The 19196-nt window shown below is 43.8% G+C and overlaps 1 protein-coding gene across 1 annotated transcript in view; it reads left to right on the forward strand.

Annotated features, from left to right (window-relative positions):
• The window catches only part of DNAH1 (dynein axonemal heavy chain 1), a 74040-nt gene that overhangs the window by 2586 nt on the left and 52258 nt on the right, over nt 1–19196 (forward strand). Inside the window, exons 3-7 of the mRNA XM_039243684.1 lie at nt 7–181; nt 802–958; nt 1882–2014; nt 4596–4757; nt 5335–5587. Of these exons, the coding sequence (XP_039099615.1) occupies nt 7–181; nt 802–958; nt 1882–2014; nt 4596–4757; nt 5335–5587 (880 nt within the window). The remainder of the gene's footprint in view (nt 1–6; nt 182–801; nt 959–1881; nt 2015–4595; nt 4758–5334; nt 5588–19196) is intronic.

A 19196-nucleotide genomic window follows, 5' to 3' on the forward strand; every position in this document is an offset into this window, starting at 1 on the left:
CTGCAGTCAGAACCTTTGAGATTCCTGAGAACTTCGAGGAATATTTGGAGCAGCAGCACATCGGGTCCACCACCCAGGTGCTCACCCAGACTGACTTCCCACTGCAGGCCTACGAGCCCAAGGTGCAGGTGCCTTTCCTGGTGCTGCCAGGCCAGTGCCCTCGAAAGATTGAGATTGAGAGGTATGGCCAGGTTGGCAGTGGGAGCACTGGTCCCTTAGGGGGGGCGGCATCCACCCAACTCAAGGGGCGAGGGACAGTAGGTAACTAGGTGACCATCCTCGTGGCAGAGGTTACTAAAATGGGTCTGTGTACAAATCTTTTAGCCCTTTGGTTTCTTTTTTGTTTTTGTTTTAAATTTTATTTATTTATATTGAGAGACACACAGAGAGAGAATCCCAAACAGGCTCCATGCTGTCAGTGCAGAACGCAACGTGGGGCTTAAATTCACAAACCGTGAGATCATGACCTGAGCTGAAATCAAGAGTTGGCTGCTTAATTGACTGAGCCACCCTTTGGTTTCTTTATAGGAACAAACTGCTTTCCTTGCTGTAGGATTGGGGAGGGTGGCATTTAGGTCAATGTAATGGACCTACTAGACAGGATGGAGGGCACCTGGGGCCCAGGACAACAGTCACAGCTACCACACCACTTACTGATGAATTCCAGAGGGGTGGGGGGCTTGGAGGCATCCCTGGGCCACACCCCTATCCACTGCAGCCCTGTGGACCCTTGCTGGCATCCCTGAAGCCATCTCACATGAGCTGAGCTGTCATGAGATTCCCTTGTCCCCCCTTGGCCAGGAGGAAGCGTCTGTACCTGAGTCTGGACATCGAGCAGTTACTGGCTCATGAGGGCATCGACTCTGACAAGCTCATGCCCAGGCATCCAGACCCCCACCACCCCCAGACCATTGAGCAGGGCCATGACCCGCTCTTTCCCATCTATCTTCCACTGAAGGTGAGCCTAGTTTCCATAGCAGGCTGATGGTTGGGGTGGGAGGGGTACAAGACCCCGGCTGAGAGATCAGACCTGAAAGGGGATCCGTGGCAGTCATAAGCACTCACTTGTCAAGCATAATTGGACCTCCCTGCCAGGGGTTTTGAGCATCCTAGGCTGGGACAGGAAGGGCCCCAGAACCCCTGAGATGCTGACTCTGCTTTTTTCTTGGGAGATTGAGGAACCTGTGTATATAATCTCTATCCCCCCAACTGCCAACCTCAAGGCACCAGAAGCAGTCCAGTTAGACTGTGGAGTAGCATACTGACCTCCCTGACTACTGCTTCTGGACTCACTGAGATGTGGGAACTGAGGTGGAGGAGGGAATCATCGTTGCCCCTTTGGGATACCGATGGGGAAACTGAGTCCAAGGAGGAGAAAGAAGGAGCATAGCCTGCTCTAGCTTACACTGACCTCCTTGCCCTTCCTCTCCATGAGCCTGGGTATGTCTTACTTGGTGGTCCCTGTGGGTAGGCAGAGCTGAATCCACATTACTAAGGGTGGCCTCCTGACAACCCTGAATCTCCTTCATTTCTGCATGTAGATAGAGTGCTCAGGAAAATCCAAGGGCGTCCTCTTCCTTTGGGCTGAGTTGGATGATCCTTGGGCAGTGGGAGAGAGAGTTCATATCCTGTTCTGAGTCCCCAAATATGCCTCTGCTTGCATCACAGCAGTCTGGTTGGGTGGGAATCCAGGTTTCACAGAGCCAGACCTCACAGACCCCTGTGAATAGTAGGGGTGACATTTGGCCCCATGGCCTCCACTCTGTAGCTCCTGCATCTGAAGAGGACCCTACTTAGGCACCCTCATCCTCTGCCACACCCAACCTATCAGCCCCTCTAGGGGACAGCTGCTTCCTCCAGACCTCTGCCCATTTCTTCCAGGTATTTGACAATGAGGAGTTTGACTGCCGGACTCCCAGCGAGTGGATCAACATGGGCTTGGAACCAGGGTCTCAGAACAGGAAACCTGTCCCTGGAAAAGCCCTCCTGCCCACTGATGACATCCTGGGACATGGTGAGCAGGGCCAGCGTAGGTCAGGGGTAGAATCCTGGTCTGCAACATCCTTGTCTGGCAAGCAGCCCAATCATCTGCTCCTGGGCTGCCCTGGGGGCTGGCAGCCATGGGAGGGGAGGGTCCCCCACCTTTTGAGGACTTCCAGTTGGGATAATGACTAAGGGGCTGGCCATATAGAGGCAATAAATACAAGGACTAGGGATGACATTGTGGGAGGGTTGGGGAAGGGACTGCTGGGTGGTGTCTAGTGTTTTAAAAAAATCTTTGATTTATTGGTAGTAAAAAATACGCAAACTTGATGGAAATGTTCAAATGTGTACAAGGGGCACAGTTCAAGCCTTCCTTCCTGCCACCTAGAAATCACCATTGCTCTAGCTGTACCCATGACCTCTCAGCTTGCACCTCTGCGTGGACAACACACACCCTCGTACTCACACACCTGCTTGCAAACACGTTCAGAAGCACACTTACCATCATACTCACACACCATCCCCCACACTCACCTTTTCACTACATATACTACATATACTCACATACTTCCTGTCACCCATTCATGGCCACTATCACCTCCCCCCCCCCCCACCCTGCCCAACACACACACATGTACCTGCACTGATGCCTCATGGATGACTGTAGTTCTGCCTTGTCTGTGTCTGTCTCTCCTTTGGCCCCACATCTGCCCTGGGGCCGTGTTTGCTGCTGTAGGGAACTGAGCCAGGGTGACCTTCCTTGGCTGCTGCCCTGGCCTGCATGGCTGGCCTCTGAGTGAGCATTGAGGAAGATCTGGGTTATGAGGTTGGAGACTGGAGATGGCTGCCCCTCTCTGCAAGGCTGAGGGCCACTCTGCTCTCTGCCCCATGGTGGATATGCTGCTTTGGGACAGGGAGTGGCCCCTCCATGGGCTGTGTCAAGGATTGAGAGCCATGCTGGTTGGTTTTAAGACTTCTCAGCTTCCAGGGGGCCCCACAGCAAGTCCATTGAGCAGGCTGTAAGTTTATGTTTCGATTTAAAAACATGTTAATGCTGGAATCAATTTCTCTGAACTAGACAAGAAGCCCAGAATGTTCCCTTTACTTTGGACTTAATTACAAAAATAATTTAACTCAATTGTTCCCAGATCTCCAATTCCTGGCAATAAAACCAGAAGGTGTGGGGCTGTATTAACCTTAAATGTACCAAGTACCAGCCTCCCCAAAGTGCTTCTGCTTACACTCCTTCACGTGGGCCCTGGCCTTGGGCCGTGGCACTGGTGGGGGCGGTGGGGGGGGGGGCGACTGGCAGGGAGCATATCTGCCGGAGACCTCTGGTTTTCTGCTGGGGCCTTCTTGTGACATCGTCTTCTCTAAGTTTAGCCAAGACAGGTCAGCATTTTCAAAACAGAAGCATATAGGAAGGGAAGGGGAAAGCAAAACAGAGCCAACACCATGAGATTGACCACAGCAAATTCCTTCATGCATCCTTCCAGCGTCAACCAGCATGTTAGCAATTCCTTGGAGTTCCAGCTGTTCTTCTTCAACCTAGGCTGTAGAACCCATCAGCTTATTTTAAGTCACTTCTGCTAGGCACTGTGCTGTGTGCACCTTCCTTGTACAAAGTGCTGTGAGCACCTACTAGTTAGCAGATCTGGGTATAGGGACACAGCTGTGACCAAGGCAGTGCTGGACAGTGCTGCTCCTGCCCTGGGGGAGCTGCCCTTGGTGTGTGAGGGCTAACGAGAACCAGGATTGTATGTGTACATAGTATGACTTCAGGCTCTGTGAGGGACACAAAAGGGCTAATGAGTCAGAGGGTGCCTGGGGCAAAGGCACTCTTTGAGGCAGAGATGCTTCTCTGAGGAGAAGCCATTTGAGCAAGGAACAAACTGGCAATGAGGTGACCTGAGCAAAGACTGTTCCAGGCAGAGGGGATAGCCAATGCAAAGTCCCTGAGGCAGGAGTAAGCTCCAAAGTCACAGGAATAGCCAGACATGCAGTATGGCTGGAGAGAGAAATGTGTAGGGTGGGTGGTGGCAGAAGATGAGCTGGAGAGGTGGTGCAAAGCCCTTCAGTCCCAGAAGTGGGTGGGAGGCCCGTCCTAACCAAACAGGCCCTGAGGCCCACTTTGGGGCCACTGCAGGGCAGCAATCTTTTACCTTGCCCTGACCTGTCCTGATATAAGGGGCCTAGGGGCTCAACTGCCATGTGCAGCCCATGGGAAGGGATTCACTCTGGTCTTGGTCACTTTGAAAGGGTCCAGTTCAAACATGATGAGTTTTACGGCTGCATCCTCACCAGGTCGCTGTGTGCCTGGGGCTTTGCTGCCTCCTGTCCTAGCCTTGCTGGCTTGTGTCTCTGTCTACCCCCATGGGGTCATACAGAGCACATGGACAAAGGCCTGGTCCTTCTGGCTTCTCCTGCCACCAGGGGTTCCCCAAAGGCCAGCTCAGCTGGAGGAAGCAGGATCCCTGCTTTGCTGGAGCTTAGAGGGAGTCACCCTGGTGGGAGGGAGGCCAGACCAGTGGCCCCTGAGACTCGTTCCCACACTCAGAGTCCCCTACTCACCCTACAGCAGAGAGCACTGGTGGGTTCCCCTCCTGTTTCAGAGGACCCCAAAAGTCGGGAGCTGAAGTATGAATGGTGCAATGTCGGCGTCCTGGACTATGACAAGGAGAAGAAGCTGTACCTGGTGCACAAGACAGATGAGAACGGCTTGGTGCGAGATGAGACCGGGAGGCCCATTCTGAACGGAGGGGTCACCACTGAAGGTACAGGCTCTCTGCCCCACCCCACACAGACACCGCCCCCCCAACTCAGGACCATGACTGAGGCCACCCCCTACGCATGGCACAGCCACGTCAGGCCTGAATTCTTCCTTGCTCTGTACGTCCTGTGCTATCTGTTCCCTGGCCAGTGAAAACCAGAGGATCCATTACTCAGACAGAGACCCCAGGAAGCGAAAATGGCCATTATTTGATATGCCTGCTTTGAGCAGCTGATGGTACCACTTCCAACATGATGCAGAGAAGGCATCTGAGGCCCATCAGTAGTGATGTTTGCCTTGAGTGTGGCAGCAAGGAATGGGCATGTCAGCAGTCGCCCCTGTGTGACTGTCTGTCTGTGCACAGCTCTTTATGGTTTCAAAGCACTTTCACATCCATCTATGGCCAACTGTGAGGTGGGCAGGGAGAGGAGTGTTGTCATACCCATTCTGCAGATGTGACGGGGTGTCAGAAGAGGGAGCCCACGTGTGCAGGGCCACCATGTATCAGTAGCAGAGTCTGGGTTCTAGCCCAGAGAGTCTGACTGTGTTGTGCATTCCCTTCTCGCTCCTGCCTGGCCCAGGAAGGCACCCCCTCCTCGCCTGCCAGTACTGGGTGCCTCGGATCCAGCTTCTCTTCTGTGCTGAGGACCCACGCGTGTTCACACAGCGTGTGGTCCAGGCCAACGCCCTGCGCAAGAACACAGAGGCTCTGCTGCTGTACAATCTGTACGTGGACTGCATGCCCTCCGAGGGCCACCAGCTCATCAGTGAGCAGAGCCTGAGCAAGATCAAACAGTGGGCCATGAGCACACCCCGGATACGCAAAGGGCCCTTGTGAGTCTCCACTAGACCCTTCCCTATCCCCACTTCCTCCAGGAGCCCGGGGGGCAGTGCTCCCTCCATGCTGACCTGTGGGCCATATTGCCCACTGCATTGTGGACTTCTTCGGTCCCAAGCAATGTCTTGTTCATCTCCAGATCTCTCATTATCAGTATCAACTCACGGGTTCTTATTTTATTCAAAGGGATAGAACTTGTTATTACTATTTTTTATTTTGGTGCCCAAATTGTCCCAGATTTGGCCAGAGAGAGTCTCTTCAAGCTGATTTCTGTGTCTTTCTGATATGTTCCTATTGTTCTTTGAGTGTGTCTTTAATTTTGGAAATAGTAAGAAGTTCTGGGCTCATCTTGTACTTCCCCAGACCCAGCTCTGAAATCAGCTATTTCTCCAAGGACCCCTGTTTCCTTTCAGTGAGGAATTTAGAAGCCAAGATCTAGGCATTAGATATGCTCATTGCTACTGGAAAATGATTGCTGTGAGCTTCTTAGGCCAGACAAATCTGGGAAATATATATATTATTATACTGTTATATTATTATTACATTATATTGCATATTACCCCCCACACACCCATGTCTTTCTATCTGTTAAAAACCATGGGTTCCTAATGATACCTTAAAATTGACCCCAACACCACACAGCTCATTCTCACACATCTCTTACTTTTTTTCCAGAAGAAAACCAGCTCCCATTGTTCATAGTATAATTATTTGCTTAGTCCTAGAATACACAGAAAGTAGTTTCAAACTGCTAATTCATACTCTTTGGAAGAAAAACCTTACTAAGTAGACTTTGATTCTTTTTCTCTTTACCCTGGGAGCATTTAGTCCAAATGCAATATTCAAATGTCTTGATTTAGTTCTTCCCACCCCTTCAGTGGGATATGTTCATTTGATGAAATACAGCATGGTGGCGGTCCATTTGTCGTATGTATAAAATGTATATATTCTCCGTATCTGTTTCTCTCACTGATATGTAGTATTCATAAAGGTTTCTTGGATCTGTCATTCTCCACCCCCATTAGTTCTATCCTATCCACATCTTCCCCTTTCCACCTTGTTCCCACCACATGCCCGTAGGTAACCAGTATCACCAGCTTCTGGTTTATCCTTTCTGTATTTTTTCTTACACAAATGAGCAAGTACATTTTCTTTTTCCTTTTTTAAAAAATTTTTTTTAATGTTTTATTTATTTTTGAGAGAGAGATAGAGACAGCGTGAACAGGGGAGGGTCAGAGAGAGAGGGAGATACAGAATCTGAGGCAGGCTCCAGGCTCTGAGCTAACTGTCAGCACAGAGCCCGACACGGGGCTCGAACCCATGAACCACGAGATCATGACCTGAGCTGAAGTCAGACGCTTAGCCGACTGAGCCACCCAGGTGCCCCACAAGTACATTTTCTTATACTCCCTTCCTTCTTACTTGAAGAGCAGCACACTATAGATATCATTTTGTCCTTTGCCTTTCTCACTTACAGTACATCCTGGAAATCAGTCCCTACTAGTTCACTGAGATTTCCTTCATCCTTTTTTTATAGCTGCATAGTAGTCTATTGTGTGAATGTGCCCCATACCATCATTGACTCAGCCGTTCTCTAATATATAGGCATTATGTCATTTTCAGTATGTTGTAATCACAAACAGTACTACAGTGAATAACCCTGTGCATTTATATGTTCATATTGACAGAGGGATAACTTTAGGGTAAATTCTGAGAAGTGGGATTGCTAGGTCCAAAGAGAAGCACAGATGTAGTTTTGTCAATTGTTGCCAAATTTCCCTCCGCAAGCGTTGTGCCATTTCACATACCTGCAAGCAGTGTGTGAGTGCCATTTCCCCCACAGCCTTGCCGAGAGTGTGTTGTCATGCTATGCAATTTTCTGACATTCTGAAAGATAAGTAAGGAAGTGAGGTAAGTCAGTCTGAAGTGTTATATGTGAGGCCGTGCATGTTTTACATCTTTTCCTATGATTAAGGGCAACTTGTATATATTTTTGTGACCCATCTATTCATGTCTGTAGCCCATTTTTTTTCTCTCAGGCTTTTGGGCTTTTTTCCTCCCTCTGATATATTTTTTAAATGTTTTGTTTATTTCTAGGAGAGAGAGAGAGAGAGAGAGAGAGACAGTGTGAGCAGGGGAGGGTCAGAGAGAGAGGGAGTCACAGACCGAAACAGGCTCCAGGCTCTGAGCTGGCAGTCAGCACAGAGCCAGAAGCGGGGCAAGAACCCACGAACCGCGAGATCATGACCAAAGCAAAAGTCGGACGCTTAACCGACTAAGCCACCCAGGCGCCCCTCCTCCCTCTGATTTTGAGTTCTTTCTATATTAGGGATATCCTTCATCTGTGATGTATGTTGTAAATATTTTCTCCTGGTTTGTCAGTTGTATTTTTACTTTGTTTATGGTAATTTTTGCAATATAACCTTTAAATATTTACTAATCAACATTATTAATCATTTCTTCTATTACATCTAGATTTTGAATCACAGTTAGATAAACTTTGCCCACAGTGAGAGTTTCTTCCAGAACTTGTATGGATTCATATCTTTGTTTCATCCTTCTTTTTTAACATTTATTTATTTTTGAGAGAGAGAGCATGTGAGCAATAGTAGGGGAGGGGCAGAGAGCAAGTGAGAGAATCCCAAGCAGCCTCCATGCTTTTATTTTATTTATTTATTTATTTTTTTTACAAATAGTTTATTGTCAAGTGTTTCCATATAACACCCAGTGCTCATCCCCACAAGTGCCCTCCTCCACGCCCATCTCCCCCCACCCCCCATACCCATCAGTCCTCAGTTTGTTCTCAGCATTCAAGAGTCTCTCTTGGTTTGCCTCTCTCCCTCTCCCCCACTGTTTCTCCCCTTCTGTTTCTCCCCTTCTTCTCCCCCACGGTCCTCCGTTAAGTTCCTCCTAATCCTTCTATATGTGCAAACATATGGTATTTGTCCCTCTCTGCCTGACTTACTTCATTCAGCATAACACCATCCATCAAGGTCCATCCATATTGCTGCACATGGCCAGATTTCATTCTTTCTCATTGCCATGTAGTATTCCATGGTATAGATGAACCACATCTTCTTGATCCATTCATCAGTTGATGGACACTTAGGCTCTTTCCATGTTTTGGCTATTGTTGAGAGTGCTGTTATGAACATTGGGGTACATGTGCTCCTATTCATCAGCACTCCTATATCCCTTGGGTAAATTCCTAGCAGTGCTATTGCTGGATCATAGGGGAGTTTTATTGTTAATTTTTTGAGGAACCTCCACACTGTTTTCCAGAGCAGCCTCCATGCTTTTAGCCCAGAGACCAACGTGGAGCTCAGTCTCATGAATGTGAGATCACAACCTGAGCCAAAATCAGGAGTCGAACTCTTAACTAACTGAGCCACCCAGATGCCCTTCCTTATGTATGGTATGTGGTATGGATCTCATTTTATCCTTTTCTAAATGACCAGCATTTATGAAGTGGTTTTATTAAATGTCCATCAGCATTTATTAAAACCTCCATCTTTGGCCCAGTGATTCAAGATGCTACCTTTATCATACGCTAATTTTCAGATGCACTCAGGTCTATTTTTGGACTTCCTGCTCTCTTCTGTTCCATTTGTCTATTTGTGCAGTTGGACTGTGGTTTAATGATAGATGTTTTATAGTATTTTTAAATGTCTTGTAGGACCAGACCCCCCTTTGTAGCTTTTCCCTTTCAGTGTTTTTTTGGCTATTCTGGCATGTTTTGTTTGTTTGAACGGGTTATTTCTTAAAACTGTGGGAAAATAGAATGTAAATTTTACCGTTTTAACCATTTTTAAGTGCACAGATCAGTGGAGTTAAGTGCATTCACATTGTTGTGCAACCATCACCACCATCCATCCACGGAACTTTGTGAAACTCTGTACTTGTTAAACAGTAACTCCCCGTTCCTATCACCCTCCAACTCCTGGCAACTGCCCTTCTACTTTCTATCTCTGTGGATCGTACAGGATTTGACCTTTTGTGTCTGGCTTCTTTCACTGAGCACAATGTCTTCTAGGTTCATCATGCTGAAGTATGTGTCGGAATCTCTTTCCATTAAAAGGGAAAAAAATCCTTTGAATGTTCCATTGTATGTACATACCGCTTGTTACCTATCCGTTCATCTGTTGATGGCTGCTTGGGCTGCTTCCATCTTTTGGCTCTTGTGCATAATGTGAGCATAGGTATACAAATCTCTCCTCATGTCCTTGCCTTCAGTTCTTGTGGCTGTATACCCAGAAGTGGACTCGCTATCCATGTGGTAATTTTATTTGTTACTGTTGTTTAGTTTTTATTTCATAATTATAATGTTAACTCTGCAGTCTAGCTAGACTTGAAGGGGGAGTAAGGAAAACGTGGAACTAAAGAGCTGCAGTGAGAGCACAGATTATAGGCTATTATGAGCAGATAGGAGAAGGAACAGTCTTGTAGTTAAGAAAAAGCACACATCCAACTCATTAGAGTTGTCCACAGTTGGCAATGGCGAGCTTCTTGCTGGTCTTGCCATTCCTCGACCCAAATCACTCCTTGGTTCTCTTTCACCTTGCCAAAGACCACATTCTTGCCACCCAAACATTCAGTCTTGGTAGTGTGGATGCAAACCTGGGAACTGTTTGCATTGGGTCCAGAATTTGCCATGGATGAGACACCAGGATCTGTGTGCTTCAGGATGAAATTCTCATCATCAGATTTCTCCCCCTAGATGGACTTGTTACCAGTGTCGTTATGACATGTGAAGCCACCACCCTGGCACATAAACCCTGGAATAATTCTGTGAAAGCGGCAACCTTTATACGCAAGTCCTTTTCTCTCCAGTCCTCGGAGCACAAAAGTTTTTGGCCATCTTTGGAACTTTGCAAATAGCTCAAAGGATATGGTCCAAGGGCCCATGGTTGATAGCAGATGTCGAAGACCATCGTGGGGTTGACCATGATGGGGTGGCACAGGGCAGCTCTTGGTGGCATCAGAAGCATGTGCAAAGCCCTATTTTTAATTTTTGGGACACCATCATCTAGCTGCACAGCAGTTGCATTGTATTATATTCCCACCAGCAGGGCACAAAGGTTCCAGTTTCTTCACGTCCTCACCAACGTGTCTTGTTTTTTTTCTCTGTGTAATAGTCCTCCTAATGGATGTGAAGTGGTATTCCATTGTGGTTTTAATTTGCATTTCCCTAATGATTAGTGATGTGTGGGCATCTTTTCATGTGTTTATTGGCCATTTGTAGATCCTTCTTTGGAGAAATGTCTATTAAAAATCTTTGCCCGTATCTGAATCTCGTTGTTTAGTTTTTGTTGTTGAGTTTTGTGAGTTGTCTATATATTCTGGATACCAATCCCTTATCAGATATGTGATACTTTCTCCCATTTCATGGTTTGCCTTTTCATTCTGTTGATAGTGTCCTTTATGTTACCAGGACACAAGGCTTTTCATTTTGATGAATTCCGATTTGTCTTCTTTTTTCTTTTGTTGCCTGTGCTTTTGGTGTCATAGCCAGGGGATCACTGCCAAGTCCAGTATCATGAAGCTTACCCCTATGTGTTCTGAGAGTTTTATAGTTTTAGCTTTTACTTTAGAGTTTTGATCCATTTTGAATTAATTTTTGTATATGGTGTTACATAAGAGTCCAACTTTCTTCTTTTGCATGCGGATATCCAGTTTTCTCAGCACAATGTGTTGAAAAGACTGTTCTTTCCCCCATTAAATGGTCTTGGCACCTCTGTCAAAAATCATTTGACCCATATATATTCCAGAAGTTATTTCAGGACTATTTATTCTATTCCTTTGGTCTATATGTCTTTATGCCAGTACTATACTGTTTTGATTACTGAAGTTTTACAGTAAGTTTTGAAATCAGGAAGTGTGAGTCCTCCCACTTTGTTCTTTTTTAAGATCATTTGGCTATATGGGTCCCTTGAGATTCCATATGAATTTTAGGATGGATTTTTTTTTATTTTTGCAAAAAATGTTGTTGAGATTTTGATAGGAATTTGCACGCTTATTTCCCCACGAACATTGTATCAACTCCTCTAACTCCAGTTTAAAAACACTTAGCGGGGCGCCTGGGTGGTTTAGTCGGTTAAGCGTCCGACTTTCGCTTAGGTCATGATCTTGCGGTTCGTGAGTTCGAGCCCCGTGTCGGGCTCTGTGCTGACTGCCAGCTCGGAGCCTGGAGCCTGTTTCAGTCTGTGACTCCCTCTCTCTCTGACGCTCCCCTGCTAACGCTGTCTCTCTCTCTCTTTCCTAGAAATAAATAAAAATATTAAAAAATAAAATAAAATAAAAAAATAAAAATAAAAACACTTAACACTTTTGATAGGATTGCATTATATTTTTTAATTACCTTCTGTACAGCCGACATCTTTAGGATCTTGAACTGTCCTATCCAAGAACAAAGAATGTTCATTCATTTGTTCAAGACTACTTTTGGGAGCACCTGAGTGGCTCAGTTGGTTGAGCGTCCGACTCTTCATTTCACCTCAGGTCATGATCCCAGCATTGTGGGATCAAGCCGTGTGTCAGGCTTTGCACTGAGTGTGGAGACTGCTTAAGATTCTCCGTCCAACTTTGGCTCAGGTCATGATCTCGCAGTTTGCGGGTTCAAGCCCCGCATCGGGTTCTTTGCTGGCAGCTCAGAACCTGGAGCCTGTTTCAGATTCTGTGTCTCCCTCTCTCTCTGCCCCTCCCCTGCTCATGTTCTGTCTCTCTCAAAAATAAATAAACTATTAAAAAAAAAAGATTCTCTCCCTCTACCCCTTTTCCACACTCTCGTGGGCGGGCTCTCTCTCTCAAAAAAAAAAAAAAAAGACTACTTTTGTGTTTTCCAGGAATGCTTTAAGTGTTTCTCATATAGATTTTGCATATTTGCTAGTATTTTGTCTTCTTTGTTGCTATTATCAATGGGATTTTCTCTACTATTGTTTCTACTGATTTTTGTATGCTAATTTTGTATCCTATTACAAACAATCCTTACTGAATTGTTTGAATGTGTTTTATTATTGATTCTCCAGGATTTTCTTTTCTTTTTATTTTTTTTAAGTTGCTTATTTATTTTGAGAAAGAGCACGAGCAGGGGAGGGCAGAGAGAGAGAGGGAGAGAGAGAGAGAATCCCAAGCAAGGTCCACACTGTCAGCAAAGAGCCCAACATGGGGCTTAAACTCAGGGCTTGAACTCATGAAACTGAAATCATGACCTGAGCTGAAATCAAGAGTTGGGTGCTTAACTGACTGAGCTGCCCAGGCACACCTCTCCAGGGCTTTCTAAATATACATGACCTATAAATAGAGTTTTACTTATTCTTCTCCAATTCTTATTCCTCTAATCACTTTCTCTTGTCTAATTGCATTTTCTAATACTTCCGGTACCATACATAGTAGTGGAGATGGTAGTCATCCCTATGTTGTTCCTAATATTAGTGGAGGTACCTCTAGTAAGTTTACCCCTTAAGAAAATGCTAACCTTAGGGGCGCCTGGGTGGCTCAGTCAGTTAAGCCTCTGACTTCAGCTTAGGCCATGACCTCGCAGTTTGTGAGTTCAAGGCCCACATTGGGCTCTACACCCTCAGCACAGAGACTGCTTTGGATCCTCTGTCTCTCTTTCTGTCCCTTCCCTGCTCTCGTTCTCTCTCTCTCAAAAAATAAACATTAATGTAATAATTTATACATGTATCCATTGAAACTTCTGTTTTCTTAAGTGTTTGTTAAATCATGGGCTTTTAAAGTACCTATGGAGAGGGGCACTTGGGTGGCTCAATTAGTTAAGTGACTTCAGCTCAGGTCATAATCTCATGGTTCATGATTCAAGTCCTGCCGTCGAGCTCTATGCTGACAGCTCGGAGCCTGGAGCCTGTTTTGGAATCTGTGCCTCTCTCTGCCCCTCCCCCGCTCATGCTCCCTCTCTCTCTCTCTCTCTCTCTCTCTCCCCCTCTCTCTCTGTCTCTCAAAAAAAATAATAAATGAAGTACTTATGGAGATAATCATATATTTTTTTCTCCTTAGATCTATTAACATGGTGTATTTTATTAATTGATTTCCTAATATTGAATTCCTTGTATTCCCTTAATAAATCCTACCTGGCCATGGCGTATCATTTTTTTAAATAAGGTATTGTTAGGTTCTTTTGGTTAGCATGCTTTCTAGAGCTTTTGCATTGATGGAAAGGATGTTGGTCCATATTTTTTTTCATACTGTCTTTATCAAGTTTGAAGCAAGTTATACTTGCTTCATAAAAGAATATGATGTTTTCCTTCATTTTCCATAATCTGGAACAAGTTTTGGTGTATTAAGGCTATGTGGTTATTCCCTTCTGCAATCATTTGGACATGATGTTTTTGGTGGGATAGTTCTCTAGAAGTTTTTTTGTTTTTTGTTTTTTGTTTTTTTTTTAACAGGAATTGGTCTATTTAAGCTTTGTATTCCCAATTTGGAGGTCAGTTTTGGCATACTTTGTTTCTCTAAAAATTCATCCATGTTTTATAGGTTTTAAAATGTATTTGCATAGAATTTTGCAAAGTGGTCTCTTATGAATTAAAATTTTTTTTCTGTTTCAATGTTGACTTCCCCTTATCACCTCTTTTTTTTCTTTTCAAATTTTACTTAAATTCGAGTTAGATAATGTACTGTCACTTCTTACTCTCTTTCTTTGCTTTATTGAGCTACTTAGTGATTTGTTTGATGTGTTAATTTTTTAAAAATAGAAATTAGATTTATTAACTTGACTTTTCTATATCTACCTCATTAATTTCTACTTTTATTATTTCCTTTCTTGTGCCTCCTTTTGGCTTGTATTTTGTTATGTTTCACTTATTTACATTCTTACTGATAAATGTATTTAAGGCTATTGAACTTCTGATAACTGCTTAAAAAATAGTCCATAGATTCTGATATGTAGTATTTCATTTTTTTTAATTCCAAAAATTTGGTTTGTATTTCCCATTTCATTAGAGAATTGTTTAGGGGCACCTAGGTGGCTCAGTAATTTAGGTGTCCAACTTTGGCTTGGGTCATGATCTTGTGGTTCATGGGTTCAAGCCCAGCTCTCTGCTGTCAGCACAGAGTCCAATTCAGATCCTCTGTCCCTCTCTCTGCCCCTGTCCCTGCCCCTGCCCCGTTCCCTTTCCCTGTCTCTCTCTCTTTCTCAGGAATAGATTAACACTTTAAAAAAAAGAATTGTTTAATGTCAGGTTTCACAATTTTCCATGTGGAAAGGAGTTGTTAAAATTTGTTGTTAATAATTTTTACTTTTATTGCATTGAGATCAGGGAGTATTATTTATAATATTTCTACTCTACAGAGCTGATGTTTCTCTGTGACCTAATGTATAGTCAGTTTTTTCCTGAATGTTTCATTTGCACGTGAGAAGAGGTGTATCCCTATAGTTAGGGTTTAAGAGTTTTATATAGACACATATTGATTATGTTATTTATGCCTTCTATATCTTTACTTATTTTTGCCGACAAAGAGTGGTGTGTTACACTGTCATTATCAACTGTGGCTTTTAGAATTAAAAAGTGTCCTTGAGGACTGTGCCTGGGTGGCTCAGTCAGTTAAGCATCTGACTCTTGGTTTAGGCTCAGATCATGGTCTCACAGTTTGTGAGACCTGCTTGAGATTCTCTCTCTGCCCCTCTCCTGCTTGCACACTTTTTCTGTCTGTCTTAAAATAAATAAATAAACCAAAAAGAACAAAGTGTCCTTGATCAGGTAAAATGCTTTTTGACCAGAATTTTATTTTGTTTGATATCAGAATTGTAACCTGATTTTTTTGCTATTTCCATTTTCCTGATATATTTTTGCCTAGCACTCTAGTTTTAGCTTTTCTAAGTTAGTTTGTTTTACACAGGTCTCTTGCTATTAACATATAGTCAGGTCTTACTTTGTGAGTCAAATTAAAAATCTTTCTTTTGTAATAAGTGAGTTGAGCACATTCAGATTTATTTATAGAGCTAATATGTTTGATCTCAATTCTGTATTTCCTTCTTTGCGTGATGTATTTTCTTTGTTCTTTCATTTTTAAAATTTCTTTTGGTATTTGAGAAGATTTGTGCCTTATTTTAGTGGTTCCTTTTGTAGTTAAACCTTTTATAGTGCCCCAAATCCCCTGCTTTCTTATTTAACTTGTTAATATCCACTTTGTCAGTTTTTAATGGTATCCTTCGACTCCCTTCATGTTCCTTTGTAACAATCTTGACTTTAATCTACTTTCCTCATTCCTTTCTCCTCTCATTTTTTGTTGTTTTTTTCTCCTTACTATTTTAATATGATATTCTTCCATTCTCATACTTATCTTTGTTTTATTTTTATTTTTAAAAGTAAAGTTGATTGATTGTAAGCTCTATGCCCAACATGGGGCTCAAGCTCACAGTTTGCTCTAGGACTGAGACAGCCAGGAGCTTCTATCTCTGTTTTAGTCTTAAATCTACAATTACGTGGATTAAGTGTATCAGCCTTTCTTCTGAAGTTTCTCCTATCATCTTGTAGGGGACCAGGAGGAAACAATCCTTTTTTTTAATACCCTTCTAGGTTCTTGGCTGGAAGTCTGTAATACAAGACAGATTAGCAAGAGAAGAGCTTACAAATTTACATGTTTCCCTTAACATGGGAGCCTTCATAAGGAAATGAAGACCTGAGGAGGTTAAACCTACACTAGATTTGAGGAAAAGTGGACAATTGTGGGGGTAGTGGCAAGACAAAAAGATATGAGCTAAGGGTAGTAAACTGAGGAAAACTTAGCAAGGCCTCTTCGTTGGGATTCCTCTTGGTGTCGCTCCATCTTGGAGCTAAGGATATCCTGTCTTCTGGGTGTAAGGAGGGCACTTCTCACATAGGGATCTTATGACCTTCTTCAGGGGAAGGTCATTTCTCCAACTGCTCCAGGTTAAAACATTCACTATGCCAAGGTACCATATTTTGGGGGGAGTATGTCTTGAACCTCATCAGTCTCTTGATTGGATGAAGCTACTCTTCTAGTAGATTCCTCACAAAGGGTTCAAGGGTATAGTGTTCCTAGAGTTCTCGCATGTTTAAAACTTGACAAACAACTTGACTGGAATATAGTTCGTGGTTCACACTTTTATTGCTTGAGTTTTTGGTTTTTTTAATACTGCTCTTTTGTTGCCTTGCTTTGAATGTTGATTTTGAGAGGCCTGATGCCAGCCTCACTCCCTTTCCCTCATAAGTTGTTTGATTTTTTCGCTTGGAGGCCTTGGTGGGTTTTTTTGGGTTGTTGTTGTTTGTTTTAACAATCTTTTTACAAAGGTACATCCCAGAGTTGATCATTCTGGGTCAATTTTTCTTAAAATGGGCCTTTTAAATACATATATTGAGATATTCTTTATTTCTGGAAATTTCTCTTGGATTATAGTTTTAAATTTTAGTTCTGTTCCATTATCCTGCTTTTCTTTACCAATTCCATCATATATCTCTATCTATCTATCTATAATCTATTTTGCTTCTTTACCTATTTCTAATTTAACCACTATCTGTCCCTTTTAGTTCTTTTTTTTTTTTTTGCCTTATTTTCATTTTCTTGGTTATATTCCTGCCTTTCTTCACTGTACTTTATTAATTTTTTTGACTCTATTCTTCCTTAGACACCTCATAATTTTGCCTTCCTTCCAGAAATAATTTTGTTTCTTCCATTTCCTTCCTGCTCCCTGAGTTCAATGAAATAACTTTTCATTTGTTCCTGTTGTTTGCCCATTTCTGTGTTTCAGTTGTGAATTTCAGATTCAAGGTGTTTTTCATATGCTCACATACTTGTGTGAAGATATTTGGTTCAGTTTGAAGTGTTATGTTAGTTTTCTTCTGCTCTGTCTTTGTTTTTTCTTTGAGGGGTAGGTGAGAATTTTCATCAGGTGCTCTCTCTTTCAGTAGCTTTTTGTAAGTGTTGTCTACTTTCACTTATTCAGTTCAGGAATTTGGGGTGATTTACAAGATTCCTAGTTCCAAGGCGCCCTCTTCTGTTAGCATAGCAAACTATTTAAAAAAAATTTTAAAGTTCATTTTATTTTGAGAGAGAGAGAAAGCATAAGTGGAGGAGAGGCAGAGAGAGAAAAGGAAAAAGAATTCCAAGCAGGCTCTGCACAACGGAGAGCCTGATGTGGGGCTGGAACCCACGGACTGTGAGATTGTGACCTGAACTGAAGTCAGACGCTTAACCAACTGAGCCACCCAGGTGCCCCAGTTTTTTTTCTTTTTTAAGTGAATGGCTCTGTCTGTGTGTGTGTGTGTGTGTGTGTGTGAGAGAGAGAGAGAGAGAGAGAGAGAGAGGGCTTGTCCTCCAAGTTGTTTGTTCTCTCTTATCTTGCAAGACTCTTAAATTTTTACTTTTGCTTCCATTTCTATCACCCTTCAATCTCCAAAGTATTCCTCTTCTTGTCTTTTACCTTCCCCCTCATATGTCATGATGTCTTTCAAGGAATGTTATCTTGGGGGCACCTGGGTGATTTAGTTGGTTAAGCGTCTGACTGTCGATTTTGGCCCAGGTCACAATCTCAGGGTTTGTGAGACCGAGCCCCACCTCAGGTTGCATGCTGTCAGTTGGGCTGTGCACTGACAGCGCCGAGACTGCTGGTGTCTGTCCCTCTCACTGCCTCAAAATAAATAAATAAACTTTAAAAGACAAAATGTTACCTTGAATGCATGCACGGAGGCCCCTTCCTTGTCCTAAGTGCTCTGCTTCTCCAGAACGCAGTCAGTGTTCTGGCAGTTGTGGGAGGGACTTTCTGTCTTGCTGGCAGGATCTTAGACCAAGCTTCAGGCCGTCACTGCTCCCCTCTTCTGCACAGTTGGTTTTTGTTTTTGTTTTTGTTTTTCTTTTCAGACAACCTCATTCTCCAGGTAGGGTGGCAGTGGAAGGGTGAGCTGTAGCTCACTGGGAACAGATGATTATTTTTCTAGTTAAAGATAATATGAAGTTTGGGCATTTTCTTTATTCTGCTTATGCTAAAGGCGAGGGTTTGGGGAACGTTATTTGTCCTTTTCTTTTTTCCCCTTCTTTCCTTTTTTTTTTTGAGAGCATGCTGAGAAACTGGAATTGATATAGCCACCATTACCTTAGTTGTCTAGAATTCCATTTCTTGAGCTTTATATTGTTGGGAATGTGCTTGGCTGTTTATAACAAATATGCTGGGCTCAGACTGGCTTCGACAGTAGGGGAACCCACTGTTTCGCCTGTAACTAGAAATTGGACGCAGGACATACCAGTTTAGTGCGTCAGGGCTGTGTCCAGTGTGTGCTTCACCTCCAGGCATGGTGGCAGCAGCATGTTCAGAAGCACAAAGTCCAGAGTCCGCTGAGTCCTGCCGTAGATTGGATCCCCTTGAAGCAGGGCCTGTGTGAGCGATTCTTATACAACTGATTTATTGATGAAGTCCTCTCAGGAGACATCTCTAAGAGAGCGAAGGCCTCAGGATGTGATGGAGGAAGCAGCAGAGATGTGGGGTTTTGTTTGTTTGTTTAATTTCTGAGAGAGAGAGAGACAGCGTGAGCAGGGGAAGGTCAGAGAGCGAGGGAGGTACAGGATCCAAAACAGGATCCAGGCTCTGAGCTACCTGTCAGCACAGAGCCTGACACGGGGCTCAAACCCACA

This window comes from Hyaena hyaena, unplaced genomic scaffold (assembly GCF_003009895.1).
Source record: "Hyaena hyaena isolate Hyena2069 unplaced genomic scaffold, ASM300989v1 scaffold_231, whole genome shotgun sequence".
NCBI lineage: Eukaryota > Metazoa > Chordata > Mammalia > Carnivora > Hyaenidae > Hyaena > Hyaena hyaena.